Source organism: Prionailurus viverrinus, chromosome E1, assembly GCF_022837055.1.
Source record: "Prionailurus viverrinus isolate Anna chromosome E1, UM_Priviv_1.0, whole genome shotgun sequence".
Taxonomy (NCBI): domain Eukaryota; kingdom Metazoa; phylum Chordata; class Mammalia; order Carnivora; family Felidae; genus Prionailurus; species Prionailurus viverrinus.
The window spans coordinates 34,815,213-34,831,155 of record NC_062574.1 but is presented as its reverse complement, the minus strand read 5'-3'; the positions used below and the strand labels follow the sequence as shown (position 1 = coordinate 34,831,155).

Below are 15,943 nucleotides of genomic sequence, written 5' to 3'. Positions count from 1 at the left end.
GCTGAGGCCTCGCTGAGTCGGCCCAGTTTTGCGCACAGACTCCGGTCCTCCCAAGCCCGGGCTGTCCGGTCTGCAATCCCAAGTTCGGCCACCTGGCGGCGCGCGGAGACCGGCCACGCGGCCGGGAGTCACGGCGAAGACCCGCCTGCGGCTCGGGTGGGTGCCGGGGCCCGCCCCCTCGCACTCTGCCGCCCTTCCTCCCGGTGCGCAGCGTCCCGGCCTCGGCCGCCAGCAGCCATGCTGGGCGCTCGGACCTGGCTGGGCCGCGGCCTCCTGCTGCCCTGCGCCCGGGCGGGCCTCGCCGCGAGCCCCAGGTACGGGCGGGTGAGCGGGCGGCTGCGCCCGAGGGGCCCCGGGACGGCTGTCACCGCGCTGGTTCCCTAGTACCAGCCCCGCCACCCCTACTGCCTCCTCCGGAACTCCCCCGCACCAAGTCTGCAATCGAGACCTGGTCCGGGCAGTAACGACCTCCTTCCCTCTACTCCTTTCAGTCCCTTCCAGCTGCAGGGCTAGCTCCCTTGGGTCTCTTCAGACACCCCCTCCAGGAAGCCCTCCTTGAACCCCAATGCTGGGCCGAGGATCCTTATCCGGCAGCACCCTGGGCTGATCACAGTCCTCGTGGCTTCAGGAGCCTGTCATTTAGGTCTGCCTCCCCCCCCCCCCCTCCCCGCGCCCGCAGGGGCACCAGGCTCCCAAGCTGAGCCCTGTGAGATCTGAGCCAGTTAATGACTTCCTAGGGGTCCTGGGGGTCTGGCCTCATGGAAGTGCCCAGGGCATGGATGTTGAGTGAGACGGTCCTCTGTGTCAATTTTCCCCTCATTGTCCCTCACTCGGTCTGGTCCCAGATCCGATTATTGCCCTGTCCAGCCACCAAGAGCTTGCAGCTTCCTGCCCAGACCACCAACCCAGGCCTGCCAGAGAGACCCCTCCAGGGCAGTCTCCCTGGGGAGGGGCCCTGTTAGGGGGAAAGAATGGAGGCCGAAGGACCATTCTGTCCATTGTGACTCACCCTGACCTCACAGTCATCAGCCTTCCCACCGCCAGGTCCGAGAGGTTGGGGGAGACTAACCTGGCAGGGAGCCCCCAATGAGCCACCTTTCTTCACCCCCCCCAAAACACAAGGGGGAGCACAAAGGCCACGGTCTCCCCCGTGGTTCAGAAAGGTGGGTTGGGCTGGGAGCAGGGGGTTCGGGGGGGGGGGGGGGAGGTGCCAGAGGGCAGGGTGGAGTGGAGCGGAGCGGAGCTCTGGGGAAAGCCTAGGAGGGAGTGGGCTGGAAAGCCCTCACTGCACCTGCCTGCCCGTGCCAGGGGTAGCTCCTCCCGGGACAAGGACCGAAGTGTGACGGTCAGCAGTTCAGGGCCCATGCCCGCTGGAGGGAAGGGAAGCCGGACCAACTGCTCCCCATCCACACCCCAGAAGGTCCCCAACCGCCTGATCAATGAGAAGTCACCATACCTCCTGCAGCATGCCTACAACCCTGTGGACTGGTGAGTACCCCTGATGTCCTTGCCCTGGGGCAGCTGGGCCCTTGACCCCTCCTACACCCCTCCCCCCCCCCCAGGGGCCAGTGAGTGATGCCCAGCCCTGCCCGCCCTAGGTACCCCTGGGGACAGGAAGCCTTCGACAAGGCCAGGAAAGAAAACAAGCCAATTTTCCTTTCAGGTAACACAGCCACCTTCCCTGGGATGGGAGGAAGGGAGCGGTAGTGGATGGGGGCAGGGGCAGAAGGGTCCTCTGGGCCTGCAGCCTCCCAGGAAATCTCTAGCCAGTCACTGGATGCCCCCCTCCCCCCACCCCCCACCCGGCCCACCATGTTCCCGTTCCAGTGGGGTACTCCACCTGCCACTGGTGCCACATGATGGAGGAGGAGTCCTTCCAGAATGAGGAGATCGGCCGCCTGCTCAGTGAGGACTTTGTCAGCGTGAAAGTGGACCGGGAGGAGCGGCCAGATGTGGACAAGGTGTATATGACCTTCGTACAAGTGAGTAGTGTGTCCACGTATCGGGCGGTGTGGGGGGGGGTTGGTCCCCGCATGGGGGGGGCCACTCCCCTCACCTCTGCCCTCTCTCTGCTAGGCCACCAGCAGTGGTGGGGGCTGGCCCATGAACGTGTGGTTGACTCCCAATCTCCAGCCCTTTGTGGGGGGCACCTACTTTCCCCTTGATGATGGCTTGACCCGAGTTGGCTTCCGCACGGTGTTGCTGAGGATACGGGAGCAGGTGGGTATATGCCCCCTGGGGAGGGGAGAGGGGTGAGGACTGGGGGGGGTCAAGGGCAAGAAAACAAGAGCCCCCCCCCCCACCGCATGCTGACCTCCAGGTCTGCCCCTGCCTCCCACAGTGGAAACAGAACAAGAACACCCTGCTAGAGAACAGCCAACGTGTCACCGCAGCCCTACTGGCCCGCTCAGAGATCAGCATGGGTGACCGCCAGCTGCCGCCCTCCGGCGCCACCATGAACAGCCGCTGCTTCCAGCAGCTGGACGAGGGCTATGACGAGGAGTACGGGGGCTTCGCCGAGGCCCCCAAGTTCCCCACCCCGGGTCAGTGTCCCCTTCATGCCTGCCCTATCCCCATCCCAGCTTTCTGATCCCTGTCCTGGTCAACAGCTTCTGACCTCTGGCTTGGTCACTAGCCTCCTGCTCTCCTGACTGGCCAGTGACCTCCTTACCCCAGCCTGGCACTAGCTACCTAGCGTAGACCTAACTTCTGGTCTCCGCAGCAACGCCGGGACGCTGGCCTGGGTAATGATCTTCGGTCGTCTGTGCTGACCGCTGACTCCCTAACCTGCAGTCTGTCCAGGGAGACGGCCTATTGAGTGCACTCCCAACCCCAGCCTGGCCCGATCTCTGATCGCCCAGATCTCTGCCCTCTGCATCCCCCATTCTCTCACCCAAGTGCACTTGGTGCCCACAGTGATCCTGAGCTTCCTGTTCTCCTACTGGCTCAGCCATCGACTCACCCAGGATGGCTCTCGGGCCCAGCAGATGGCCTTGCACACCCTGAAGATGATGGCTAACGGGGGCATCCGAGACCACGTGGGACAGGTGAGGGGGATTAGGCATTCCCGGGAGGGGGCAGCGGGGCGGAGGCAGAGGCTGGGCTTGGCCACCAGCCCCGTGTCCTGCCCGGCACAGGGCTTCCACCGCTACTCCACGGACCGCCAGTGGCACATCCCCCACTTCGAGAAGATGCTGTACGACCAGGCGCAGCTCGCGGTGGCCTATTCACAGGCCTTCCAGGTGACCCCTGAACCCAGCCCAGAGCAAAGACACCTAGCCTGTCCACCTACCTCCGGCTGCCCCTCTTAGTCAAGGGCTTTCTTGGGGACTTGTGGCTCCGCCTCAACTTCATTCTTAATTCCCTCCCCTGTGCCCCGGCTCCCTCCTGGGCCCTCTTGGAATGATGTTGGCTGTCCCCTCTGTACCCAGGCAGGCGGTGGCCTGGTACTCTGTTTACAGTCTGCTTCCTCCCCACTCAGATCTCTGGTGACGAGTTCTACTCCGATGTTGCCAGAGGCATCCTGCAGTACGTGGCTCGGAACCTGAGTCATCGGGTGTGTGTCCACTGAGGCAGGCGGGCCTGGCTGCGGGAGGGCTTGGGGGCCCCCTGTTGCCCTGAAGGCCGGGGCCAGCCAAATCTCCTCTCCCCACAGTCTGGAGGCTTCTGCAGCGCAGAGGATGCAGACTCGCCCCCAGAGCGGGGCATGCAGCCCAAAGAGGGTGCCTTCTACGTGTGGACGGTCAAAGAGGTCCAGCAGCTACTTTCTGAGCCTGTGCCGGGTGCCACGGAGCCCCTGACCTCGGGCCAGCTCCTCATGAAGCATTACGGGCTCACGGAGGCGGGCAACATCAGCCCCAGTCAGGTGAGGACGCTTGAGGATGGGGAAGGGGTCCTGAAGCCAGGCGGGTGAGGGGGACTCCCTCTCACAGGGGCCGTTTTCCTCAGGACCCCAAGGGGGAGCTGCACGGCCGGAATGTGCTGACTGTCCGCTATTCGCTGGAACTGACCGCTGCCCGCTTCGGCCTGGACGTGGAGGCCGTGCAGACCTTGCTCAATACGGGGCTGGAGAAGCTCTTCCAGGCCCGGAAACATCGGCCGAGGCCGCACCTGGACAGCAAGATGCTGGCTTCCTGGAACGGTGGGGCGGTCGTGCCTGAGGCCGGGTCCCATTTACAGATTTACCCTCTACGAGGGCCCCTTCTGTGTGCCAGGCACCTGCTAGAAATCAGGTCTCCCTGTATCCTGTTTCTGATCCTCAGTTTACAAACGAGTGAACTGAGGCTTGGAGAGCTTAAGTGACCCACCCGACGTCACACACAGGGGCCAGGAGCACTTACCCATTCACCCCATTGCTCTAGAGAGGCCAGGGCTCAGGGGGGTCAGGGTGGGCATACCTGGAAGGCGCCCCCCCCTTCCTCCCCCCGGCCAGCTTCTCACGGCCACCAGTGTTTCCTCCCTCCAGGACTGATGGTGTCTGGGTTCGCTGTGACTGGGGCCGTCCTGGGCCTGGAGAGGCTGATCAACTATGCCACCAATGGTGCCAAGTTCCTGAAGCGGCATATGTTTGACGTGGCCAGCGGCCGCCTCATGCGGACATGCTATGCAGGCTCCGGGGGAACCGTGGAGCACAGGTCGGGGGCCGGGCAGCCTGGGAAGGCTTGTCTCCCTGGGCATCCCAGGCCTGTCTCTGCCCCTCTCCCCTACCTCCTGTTAGGCCCCAACCCCGACTCTGCCATCTGCTCGCTGTGAGCTCTGAGCTTCCCCGGGCCCAGTTACTCATCCAGAAAATGGGCTAATGGTACCCAACAAAGAGGTAGATTCTGAGGGTTAAGCGAAAGGATGCGTGCAAAGGGCCTCCTCTTGGAAAGCCCCTCTCTCCCTGGGCCTGCCGGTAGCCTCTTCCCTAATGTCTGTCTCCCCCCCCCCCCCCCCCAGCAACCCACCCTGCTGGGGCTTCCTGGAGGACTATGCCTTCGTAGTGCGGGGCCTACTGGACCTGTACGAGGCCTCGCAGGAGAGCTCGTGGCTCGAGTGGGCTCTGAGGCTGCAAGATGCCCAGGACAGGCTCTTCTGGGACTCCCAAGGTGGCGGCTACTTCTGCAGCGAGGCCGAGCTGGGGGCTGGTCTGCCCCTGCGTCTGAAGGACGGTCAGTGGTGGGCTTGGAGCTGGCCTGGACCCGGTAAGGGCTTGGCTCTCCCTGTGGGAGGCATCAGCGCAGTGTGGTCGTAAGGAGCCTGCGTGGGTTCCACCGCTAACTGACTTTGGGTTGGTCTCATCAAATTCCAGAGCGTCGGTTTCTCGATATGTGAAACAGCCAACATTGGTACTCGCGGGGTGGCGAGAGAGATGAATTTGGCCATTATGCGAACACGCTTGGCAGCAATGACTGCCGTGCGTGGGATTCATATATCACACGAGGCCCGCTCGGTCCCTACCCTCACGAAGTACAAGAGCGTGGCCCCAGGGAAACAACTAGTCAACAGTAATAACTAACACGAAAGTGCACGCGCAGATGGGTGGTTGCAACGAGAGTGCCATAAAGGAGTAGGTGCCTGGCCCCTTCCTCTTCAGGAGTGTTCTCTGTCACCGGACATGTCTGTTAATGGTCTGCTCTCTCCCCCACCCAACCCAAGTGTAAGTGTCCTGAGAGCAAGGCCTTGCCTTTTGTCGCTACATGCCCAGGGTCTAGTGCACGTCTGGCAGATTGTAGGTCCTCCGTCAATGTCAGCTGACGTCAACGTTAGTCCCCAAAGGGACCTGGGGAGAGAACAGCGGTGGGGCCTGACTCAGCTCTGGGGAGGTCAGACCAAACCTGGAACAGGTGTCGTTGAGCCAAGGGCTATGGGAGGCCAGGAGGGTTGAGGCGGAGGCGGGGTGTGCCCACGTGGGCAAAGCTGGGTCCCTGCAAGGTCTTACAGGCGTGACGAGTAGTGGACATCTCTGGAGGGCTTTAAGTGGGTCATGATCAGCTCCGGTGAGGCCTAGGAACGTCATTCCGACTGAAAATGGAGGAGGGACCTTCAGAAGGGGACAGGGGAAACAGGGTGACCAGGTAGGAAACCTGTCAGCGGCATTCAGTCCCACAGGGGCTGGCAAAGGCTTCGGACGAGCCGGAAGTATGAGATGGGGAGAAATGATAGGATTCAGGTCTACTCCGGCTGCAGGCCTGGTGGACTTGGGTGGGTGGGGGGGTGGGAATTAGAAGTGGGGAGTGAGTGAGAGAGAGGGAGGGAGAGGCAAGGGTGATGGCACTCTGGCTTGAACAGCTCGGGGGGTGGGGGTGGGGGCTGGGTTCGGTAGACTCTTCTGCATCCCGTCCCCGTCCCCCGCCACTCTGGCCACAGTCTCGGGACCCAGTGACCCTTCCTCACCGCCCCCACCCCCCGCTGCCCCCTGCAGACCAGGATGGCGCGGAGCCCAGTGCCAACTCCGTCTCAGCCCACAACCTGCTTCGGCTGCACGGCTTTACGGGCCACAAAGACTGGATGGACAAGTGCGTGAGCCTGTTGACCGCCTTCTCTGAGCGCCTGCGCCGTGTGCCCGTGGCCTTGCCCGAGATGGTCCGTGCCCTCTCAGCCCATCAGCAGACCCTCAAGCAGGTGTGTGTGTGGGGGGGGGGGCGGGGGCGTTTGCGTTGGGACCTTGAGTGGGGGGGCATCTGGGGCTGCCGTGGGGGACAGGGGCATGGGGTGGGGCTCCTGGAGCTGTCCCTCCAGAGCTCAGGTCTGTGAGCGTGTGGCCATCTATGAGTACATGTGCAGGTATCTCCAGGGGCATATCTATACGAGCTGCTTTAGGCAGCGTAGGTATCTGAGCGAGTGTGCATCTGAGGAGCCAGGCCTCTGGCAAGGGAGCGCCTCTGTGCCTGCCTGTTACTGGGGCTCTCAGAGTAGGGAGGGCAAGAGGCAGGGGCTCTGAACACTGAGCGTTCACCAGTAAATGTTTGCCTGTCTGCACGTGTATGCCCCGGGTTCAGGTCTGCCGGCTTATATTTGCACGTTTGCCTGTATATCTCTGCCTCTGTGTGTGTGTGTGTATGTGTGTGTGTGTGTGTGTGTGTGTGTGTGTGTGTGCTCGTGTGTGTACGTATGTGTTCCCACATGCCCAGCAGTGACTCCCTGAGGCAGCCTCCCAGCAGCGGGTCTGGAGGATGCTGAGCTGAGTCCCCATTCCTTCCCGGGGATGTAGTGTGGGGTGGAGGGAGGATGGGGAAACCGTGGTAGGTGGGGATCCAGCTCCCTGCACCTGACCCTGGAGTTGCCTTTCTGTTCCGGCCAGATCGTGATCTGTGGAGACCCCCAGGCCAAGGACACCAAGGCTCTGTTGCAGTGTGTCCACTCCATCTACATTCCTAACAAGGTTCGAGACTGTGAGCCCGGCCCCACCCTCCAGCTCCCTTGTCTGCCATCCCCATGCGGCTCTCCAGTGATCCCCTCTTCTGTAGGCCTGGGAGAGGAAGCCCACGAGTGGGCCCTGCCAGTGTCCCAGCGCCCCCCTGGGTGACCGTCTACTCTGCTGCTATCACAGGTGCTGATCTTGGCCAACGGGGACCCCTCCAGCTTCCTGTCCCGTCAGCTGCCCTTTCTGAGTACCCTGCGACGGCTAGAAGACCGGGCCACGGCCTACGTGTGTGAGAATCAAGCCTGCTCAGTGCCCATCACGGAGCCCTGTGAGTTACGAAAACTGCTACATCAGTGACTGCCTCGCCTTCCTTGGGCTGGGGCAGAGCTTCCCAGCTGATCAGAGATTCAGGCCTGGCAGGGCCCTACACACCCTGCGGCCATCCCCGGGCACCCTGTCACCAGATGCCCTCGGACATCCTCACTGGCCCGCCATGGGCCCCCACTCACCCTGGAATAAACCTAACGGCATCCTGCGGTAATCTCAGGGCCTCAGCCTTGCTTGGGAGAGAGGGGCCTCCGGCTGACCCCTTTGCCTTCTCGAATTCCTTCTTCACCTCTAGAGGTCATCAGGCTGACACCGCCCCGTCCATGGTCATTGCAGCTTGAATGAAACTGAGGGCAGGGGGCCTGTGATGATCACCAGGGGTGGGGTTGGGGTGTGGACTTGTCCTGGAGGGGAAAGGCTAGTCCTTGCCCTCAGTGGGGTTAAGAAAGGGGCCTGCTCTCCTCTTCCCATTGTCTCCTGTTTTAAGCTGGGGCAGTGGTAGAGGATGCTTCAAATGAGCGTTTATTTTTCAAGGAAGGGTAACATTTGCATATTCTCTGGCACATCATGGGAGCTAAGAACCAGGGATGGTCATTTTAGGGGTGTCCACCCAGCCCCCAGCCTTACCAGGATGGAGGCCTCCCTGCAGGAGGTCATACTGTCCCTGCCCCTGCTTTCACACAAACCAGTCTGGGGAGAGTTCTCCTTCATTTGGAACATCCGTTGGGTTGGAAGTCATTCTCCAAATCGGGTTCCTTCCTGCTGCAGGGAAAGCTGGTACTTTTCTGTGGCCTCCTCCTGTCCCTTCCGTGTTGGGAGATGATCACAAGTCCTGTCCTTGGCTTCCACATCTTCACAGACCCCAGAAACCCCATCTAGCTTCCGCCGTGGGGAAGGTACTGGGAAGCATGCTTTGGGAAGGGCAGGTGCAGCGGGATGAGGCTGACAGGCGGGGGGTGGGGGGGAGTGGGGGGTGGGAGGAGCTTCTCCCTCCCCACACCCTTCAGGGGTCTGCCGAGCCTGGGCACTGTCACAGCCCCAGAGCCACCCAGTACAGACAGCCAGAAGAGGCTGTTGGAGGCGACACTGGAGTGGGGCCACTGTTTGTGCGGATGTCAGCAGTGGGGAGGAGTGGGAGACCGGACTGTCACTGCAAGGTCTGCACATGGTCACACACAGCCACACATGCTCAGTGGGACCAGGGTCAGCTTTGGCTGGGCAGCTTTTGGTGGTGCAAGCCACCTTGGCCCATCTGGAGGGGATTAGGGCTCTGGCCAACAAGGTCAGCTGGCCCTTTTCTGGCTAGAGCCTGCTCAGTGTTGGCCAGGAAGTCTGAGGACTGGGCCAGTGGAGCCGGGTCTGGGGTGGGGGGGTGGGCAGTGAGGAGGGAGGATGGAGTGTGGTGAAGCACAGGTGGCCTTTTTGGCAGCCCCAGCCCTGGCTCTGGAAAGTCTGGGCAGTTTGCAAAACCCTCTGCGTCCGTCTCATTGACCCATACGAATGAGGCAGTGAGGCAGGTACCTTTGGCCTGCGACGGTTAGATATTCAAGGCCCAGGGAGGGTAACAGACGGACCTGCGACCACTCATCACATCTGGTTCTTTCTGGGGCCTTCAGGGTACAGTAAAAACTGCTGAACCTTCCTCTTCCTCCAGGAGGTGCAGGCACAGTTGTGAAAGGAGGTGCATTTGGTGTTTCCTACCTCTCTAGCCAGCCTTCACTCTGCTCTGTGTGTCCTCAGTTCCCTTCCCCTGATACCAGGCATGTGCTTGAGAAAGGGATCCTGTAACAGGTTCAAAGGAAGGAGTTAGGGCCTTAAAGGGTTAGGGCTCCCGGGAGAGCTAGCATTTTCTGACTAGGACAAAGCTGAACGTAAGTCTTGCTCAGATACGGGATTTTTAAAGTCTGCAGCCTTTGCTGGTCCCTCGTGCGTCCGCTCCTCGCTCAGCCAGCAGGGGCTGTTCTGGAGGAGCTGTGGGCCAGTGCCATTGGAGACAGGACCTCCCAGTTTGAGAAGTCACTGAAATAATGTCATCTCCCCAAGCCTCAGTTTCCTTATCCAAAAAATGGGACGACCTCCACCCAACTCCCAAGGCTGTGAGGTGACTACATGGAATGATGTCATCGCTGAGCAGAGCATGTCAGAGATGGGAAGATGATCTCAGTTCCTGAGGGAGCCAGCCAGGCTGTGAAGGAGGTGTAAGGGGGAGACGGTTGGAGGGGGCTGGCGGGGCTGGCAGAGCAGGTATGAAAGCTCTCCCTCAAACCCAGAGGACATCTTAGACACTCTTAGGCCTAACTTCTTTGTTAGGAAACTGAGGCCCAAGGAAAGGAATTTCTTGTCCCTCTCATTCTCCTCCCTGCCTAAGGTTATTCATCTAATAAAGATTTATTAAGTACCTACTATGTGCCAAACATGGGACCAGGCTCTGGTGAGCAAAATGGACATAAAGTCTTGCCCGAGGGAACATAGAGCCTAGAGGGGGGTTTCATTACTACAAACATAAACCTATAATCCGAGTCTGGGTGAAGCCTTTGAGGTTCCAGATTCTTGTCTAGTTCTGTACTGTGTCCTCAGCACCTTGACACTTAGTAAGCACTGCAATACTTGCTGAAAAAGGCCATTCTGAGGAGGTGATGGTGGAGCTGAGACTTGGAAGGTAGGAGTTAAAGAGGGTTTCACCCTTTTTTTTGCCTTCTCTGTAGGTCTTGCCTCCCTTCTCCCCTTACCCACTCAGGCTAAGAGAGCATCTGAGGCGGGGTCCCCTGGTGCCCCCACCCAGGGATCAGGATGCTTTAGGGGGCAGGTCACCCCAGGTCCCAAGGCCAGGGAGGTAAATGTGTCTGCCCCACACCCTGCCACCTTCCTGGGTATGCTCTAGAATAGAGCTCAGCCCAGAGACAGGGGTGGCCTGGATGATGGATGGAGGTGTGGGACCTGCTGACCACCAGGAAACTTGACCACAGGGCTGGGCAAGCCTCTCTGGGCTCATTGTACCCTCTGCAAAGAGGGGATGATTAAAGTCCCTACGTCCTGGTGCCAGCCCTGGGGCTTCTTGACGCTGTGGGGGAAGGGCAGGCCGACCAGGCAGACTGCGGACCTGCGGGAGGGATGAAGGTGTCAGACACGTGGAGTGAACCATAAATAGGCCCCTCTCCCAGAAGACCGCTGAGAGTTCAAGCCTGGCGCGGCACACGCGGAATGAGAGCAGAGACTCCCGCCAGGAGGGAAAGGCACTTAAGGGATCTGCTCATTAGCATGCAATGCAAATGAGCTCGGCCTCATTTACACAACTCGGTGCCCGGATTTGGCGAAAGGGCAACCCGAGAGGCTGCAACCCCTCGGCGCCTCCCCACTGCACTCGCTGCAGCCCGCCCTCGAGGGGGCTGAGACACCCACCCCGGGCGGCCGGAGGCACGCGGGGTCTGCTCGGGTGGCTCGGGGGCGAGGGGGGCGGGGACGGGAGATCATCCGGTCCACGCCTCTGCCTCTCCGCAGTGGCGTCAGCGCCCCGAAGTCTCGGGACCTAGCACTGACTGACCTTCTTGGTCCCGCCGCCGTGTCCACCTTCCCAGAGGTGGGGAAGTGCTTTCCGGACGTCTAATGCTCGACGCCCTCTCCGCCCCACCTCGCTCCAGCGCCCAGCGCTCCCGCGGCGCTCTGCACCCGGGCACCTACAGCCTTTTGGGGCGGCGCTGGCGGTGAGAGGGAGCAGGAGCTGACTGAGCCCGGGGACTCGCGAAGGTGGGGCGGGGCGAGGTTCCCGGGGCACACGAGCGTGTGCGCGAGTGGAGAGCTGCAGACACTCGAGGACCCGCTCCCCCGGTAGCAGAGGTGTCCGAGAGCAGCCTCGAGAAGCTCCTGTCCTGCGGCTGCCTTCCCAGCCGTACTGGAACTCGAGAGGGAAAAACTGAGACACGGGGTGGGAGGTTGGTAAGACCTTGCAGGCCAAGAGCCAGCAAAGCCCAGCTCCGTGCTTCCACTCCCTCCCACACACCGGAGGCCCCCGCAGGTCCCTTCGAGGGAGCTTCTCTCTGCTCCTCAGCTGATCTTGGGGACCTGGGCTCTGGGACTGGCTTGACCTGTTTGGGGCCACGTGTTCGAGCTCGAAGCCCCTGGGAGAGATCCACAGCCTCCAAAGGATCCCTAGGGGCAGAGAGGAGGAAGCTCAGGAGTGTTGACCTGAGGTCAGGGTCGGCGGCTTAGCGTTAGAAGGTCAGGGTCAACGTCGCAGAAGTGGACCTGGGAGAGGGGTCTACATAAGGAGGTTGGTGGAAACCACGCCCAGACCTTGCTTGCCCCGGACTTTCCTAGGCTCCGCCTGTTTCTCCAAGCCTGAAGCCCCTACCCCCGGAACATCCTACTCCGCTCCTCCCCTTCTTCAGTCGCGCTCCCGGGCTCGACTCCAGGGGTAGGCGATTAATCCGGTGGACACCCAGGGTTTCGCTCTGGGGACCCTGGTCACCACCCACAGCCCCGGCCGCCAGCCTCTCTTCTGCCCAGGCCCGCCCAGAGCTGGGCCCCGCCCTCCGGCTGCGGTCCAATTCAGGGGTCTTGGACAAAGGATGCCCCGGGGCCCGCAGCGCTATCCCGGGACCCGGCGCCGAATACTCTGATTCCCCGGGGCTCCCTCCAGGGGAGTCCCAGAGACCCCAGCGGCCAATAGGAAAATGGGTTCGGTCTGGGTAGCCGTCTAATTGGCTCTGGCCTTCGGGAGCGGACCCAGGGGCAAGGGGAGGGGAGAGGGGCGGTCCTGGGCTTCAGGGTGGGAACCGGATTCCAGCTGTGGTTCTCTCCCCCGGCGTCCCCGCCCGCACTGCCACGGCGGCCCGCCAATGGGCGCGGGGCTCGGGGCCGGCGGCGCGCAGCGATTGGCTGCGAGGCTGGCTGGGGAGAGGCGGGGCCGAGGCTTGAAGTTGGAGTGAGGGATCCAGCTGTGGTGTGCGCCGGGCTCCTCGCGGCCGCTTTCGCTCGCTCGCTCCGCGTCTCGGCCGGAGGAGGAGGCAGTGGCGCCGGCGACAGCTACGGCAGCGGCAGCCACCGCGGCGGCTGCGGCGGCGGCATCTCCGCCTCCACCCCCGCCCGGGACGGCCCCCCACCGTCTCCCCGCCCCTCCCGGACCGGGAGCCCGCCGCGGGGCGGAGGAAGGAGCCGCCCCCCACCCCCTTCAAACCCACCCCCAAAGAGATCCTTCTTCCCCTCCCCCCCGCCGCCGCTGGCGCGGAGCCGGGACGATGCTGACCCCTTAGATCCTGCTCCAGCTGCGCCGCAGGAAGAGGGGGCGCCCCTCCCCCGTACCCCCTGTTCTCCGACCCCCTTCTCTCTCCCCCTCTCCCGGCCGCTTCGCCGAAGGTAGCGCCGAATCGGGCGACTGGAGCCTGGGCGCGAAGCGAAGAAGCCGGAACAAAGTGAGGGGGAGCCGGCCGGCTGGCCCGGGGGGCCCCAGGAGCCCTGGGGAAGCGGGACTCGCGCCGGGCGGGGCTTCCCTGCGACCCGGCGCCCCGCGGGCAGCATGCCCCTGCGGGCAGGGGGAGCTGGGCTGAACTGGCCCTCCCGGGGGCTCAGCCTGCGCCCTAGAGCCCCCCAGATGCGCCCCCGCCGGGGCCCCCCGGTTGCGTGAGGACACCTCCTCTGAGGGGCGCCGCTCGCCCCTCTCGAGACCGCCCGGGGCCCCGGCTGGCCAGAGGATGGACGAGGAGGAGGATGGAGCGGGCACCGAGGAGTCAGGACAGCCCCGGAGCTTCATGCGGCTCAACGACCTGTCGGGGGCCGGGGGCCGGCCGGGGCCGGGGTCGACGGAAAAGGACCCGGGCAGCGCGGACTCCGAGGCGGAGGGGCTGCCGTACCCGGCGCTGGCCCCGGTGGTTTTCTTCTACTTGAGCCAGGACAGCCGCCCGCGGAGCTGGTGTCTCCGCACGGTCTGTAACCCATATCCTCCAGGGCACGACGGCCGGGTTGGGGGGTCCGCAGGGGGGCGGGCCGAGCCGCCGGAGGGGACCGAAAGCCAGGTGAGTCGGAGAAGTGAGCCTGGAAGGTGGGCAGATGAGAGTGGGGGGGGGGGGGCGCTGCTCAGGGAGGGAGGGGGCTTCAGAGTGGGAGCGGAGCCGCGAGCAGGTTTGGCTGATACCCCAGACGAGCCCCACCTCGGTACACACACCTCAGTCCTCCTTGGCGGGGGGGTTGGGATCCAGGCCAGGAAAAGAGAGGAGACGTGCCCCGCCGGTTTGTAGCTGGATGCTCTCCAGATGTGGGCAGGGGAGGGTCGTCATCCTCCAGATGTGGGAAGCTTCAGGAGCCTGGGAGCTCTACTCCGCCCGCCGCCCGTTAGCGAGCTGGGTTTGGTTTCCGACTTTGGGGGGTGGGGTGGGGAGGAAGCTGCGGGGACGGGGGAGGGGGACTGCAATCTCCTGGGTTTCCCTCCTGCCCGCCCCCCCACCTCCACCGGCTTCAAAGTTTGAGGTGGATTCTAGGGTCTGATCCCCACCCCCAACCTGGTCGTTGAGGCTGAGGTTTTTACTGACCCAGAGGGAGATGTTGGGGGTGGGGGGGCGGGGACCGGGTCCTAACTCCCCCACCCCCACCCGCGGGTTGGAGGGACAACAAGGAGATTCCGGCGGCGGCTGATGTCAGGGGCGCAGAATGAGAACAAGATGTGGTGAAGGGGAAGCTGTCTGCCCCCAGAGCCGGAGCAGAGACCCTTTCAGCTGGAGCCCAGTGCCCGGAGTGCCTCCTTCCTCCCCAATTCTTTATTCAGTGCGGGGTGCTTAAGGGTGGGTTGGGGAGTTTTGTGCTAGATTTTTTCTTGTAGAGGGAAAGACTGTGGCCAGTGCTTTGGCAAGCGGGGGATGGGATTGAACGGGTCCAAGTTACCCTTTCACAAACACAGAGTGCTCCCGCCTGAGGGCAGAGCAGGTATGGGAGACCGCAGCCCTCCAAGAAAGTATTGGGGGAACCGCGAGCCTGTGAGCCGGTCGCCTAAGGAAGACTCGGGTCCAGCACCCCGGAGGGTCTGCTCCTTGGCTGGGTGTGTGGAATGCAATCCCCACATTTCAGGGAGATAGATTTAGCACTGCCCCCTGTTCTCTGCCTGGTCTGGGGTGGCATGGGAGACCCCAACCCCCCTGCCCCCCTGGCCTCTTCTCCTCAGCTCCTAGCACAAAGCGCTGCTTGACTACTGCCGGGTTCCAGGCTCCGGGTGGGTCCCGTCACTGCCGGAAGGAAAGGGGAGGGGGGGGGGGTGTGCTGCTATCCCAGGTCTTGACAGCTTCTCCTGACTCCTTCCTCCCGGCTCAGAGGCTCTTTTGCACCAGGGTGGGGGACCTCAGGTTTCCCTCGTAACCCCTGAGAGCCCAACCGGGACTCTGCTTTGGGGAAGGTGTGGGGGGGAGCCTGGTGCCGCCTCACTCTGCAGTTCGGCTGCCTCTAGTGCGCAAAGCAGGGATGTGAGCTTGGGTCCCCCCCCAACCCCCATCCTCTACACTCCGTGGGTCTTTAGGAAGCCCCCCTCGTGACACCCTCTCTCCATCGCTTGCCCCTTCTTCTTTTTTCTCTGAGCTGCCGAAAGAGAGAGGTAGGAGGTCTCAGAGAGCTCTGACTCCTCCCCTACCCCCGAGGCCCCTTTCTCCATGGCAGAGAGGGACCTGGGGAACAAATGTCTCTGAGAGGATGAGCTCAGCACATCCTTCCTCTCGACCCCTCACCACCTGCCCTCTCCAGGAATGGGGAGTGAAAGCACCATTCCCTTCTCCTGGGGGTCCAGGGGAGATAGTGAGACCTTGCCTCCCCTCTTCCTCTAAAACAGCCAGACCTCTGGGCCAGCATCTCCCCACCTGCCCTACCTCTAGGTGCTAGTGGATGGTCTGGGTGCAGATTCCTTCCTTGAGGGGCTCCGGGAGGGAGCAAGTGGAGAGGGCTGGAAGGAGGGAAGAGAGGTGGGACCCCAGGGCTCGTCTTGGGGATGGAAAAGCAGGCCTACGCCTGGGGTGGTGGGAGTCTGGGGTGTGGGGCATTGGCATCACTGGGTCTAGACAAGTCGCTAAGCCTGGGTTGGCTGAGGATGGGCTGAGAGAACAGTGTCTTGGCAAGGGAACTGCCTAAGCCGTGCCCCACCAATCCCATCACACCTGAGTGTCAAGGGAAACCTGTCTTTTCATGGCCGGGGGGTGGGGGCGGTGGGCTCTGAGCTGACTCCTGGACCTCAGGCTTTCCCTTCTCTCTTTTTGGTGTCAGTGCACCTCCGCCTGACTCCACAAGGTCCTCTGCACCTCTGAG

The 15,943-nt window shown here is 62.6% G+C and overlaps 2 protein-coding genes across 9 annotated transcripts in view; both read left to right on the top strand.

Moving 5' to 3' along the window:
• Nucleotides 1-168: 168 nt before the first annotated feature.
• On the top strand, nt 169-7,886 carry SPATA20 (spermatogenesis associated 20). Of its 4 annotated transcripts, XM_047832661.1 has the most exons (17): nt 169-314; nt 492-643; nt 1,309-1,488; nt 1,599-1,663; nt 1,828-1,982; nt 2,077-2,220; nt 2,342-2,543; nt 2,917-3,047; nt 3,138-3,242; nt 3,482-3,556; nt 3,656-3,865; nt 3,949-4,141; nt 4,466-4,634; nt 4,939-5,150; nt 6,404-6,603; nt 7,283-7,363; nt 7,532-7,886. In XM_047832661.1, the coding sequence occupies exons 3-17, from the start codon at nt 1,364-1,366 to the stop codon at nt 7,700-7,702; spliced, it is 2,238 nt and encodes a 745-aa protein (XP_047688617.1). In that variant the 5' UTR covers nt 169-314; nt 492-643; nt 1,309-1,363; the 3' UTR covers nt 7,703-7,886. The 4 variants fall into 4 exon arrangements, with proteins under 4 accessions (XP_047688617.1, XP_047688615.1, XP_047688613.1 ...); XM_047832657.1 differs by lacking the exon at nt 492-643 and having other exon boundaries at nt 173-314; XM_047832660.1 differs by lacking the exons at nt 169-314; nt 492-643 and adding an exon at nt 1,029-1,163.
• A 5,394-nt stretch (nt 7,887-13,280) lies between these two features.
• The window catches only part of CACNA1G (calcium voltage-gated channel subunit alpha1 G), a 61,309-nt gene continuing 58,646 nt past the window's right edge, over nt 13,281-15,943 (top strand). For all 5 annotated transcript variants that reach the window (XM_047833489.1, XM_047833487.1, XM_047833488.1 and 2 more), the window contains exon 1: nt 13,281-13,601. In XM_047833489.1, coding sequence (XP_047689445.1) covers nt 13,360-13,601 — 242 coding nt within the window. In that variant the 5' untranslated portion in view covers nt 13,281-13,359. The remainder of the gene's footprint in view (nt 13,602-15,943) is intronic.

Bases quoted from the DNA above. Each gene is read 5' to 3' on its own strand.
- SPATA20 (XM_047832657.1), top strand. From the start codon at position 238: ATGCTGGGCGCTCGGACCTGGCTGGGCCGCGGCCTCCTGCTGCCCTGC. The intron at 2,221-2,341 runs GTGGGTATATGC...TGCCTCCCACAG, and splicing joins TGCTGAGGATACGGGAGCAG to TGGAAACAGAACAAGAACAC. The intron at 5,151-6,403 runs GTCAGTGGTGGG...TGCCCCCTGCAG, and splicing joins GCCCCTGCGTCTGAAGGACG to ACCAGGATGGCGCGGAGCCC.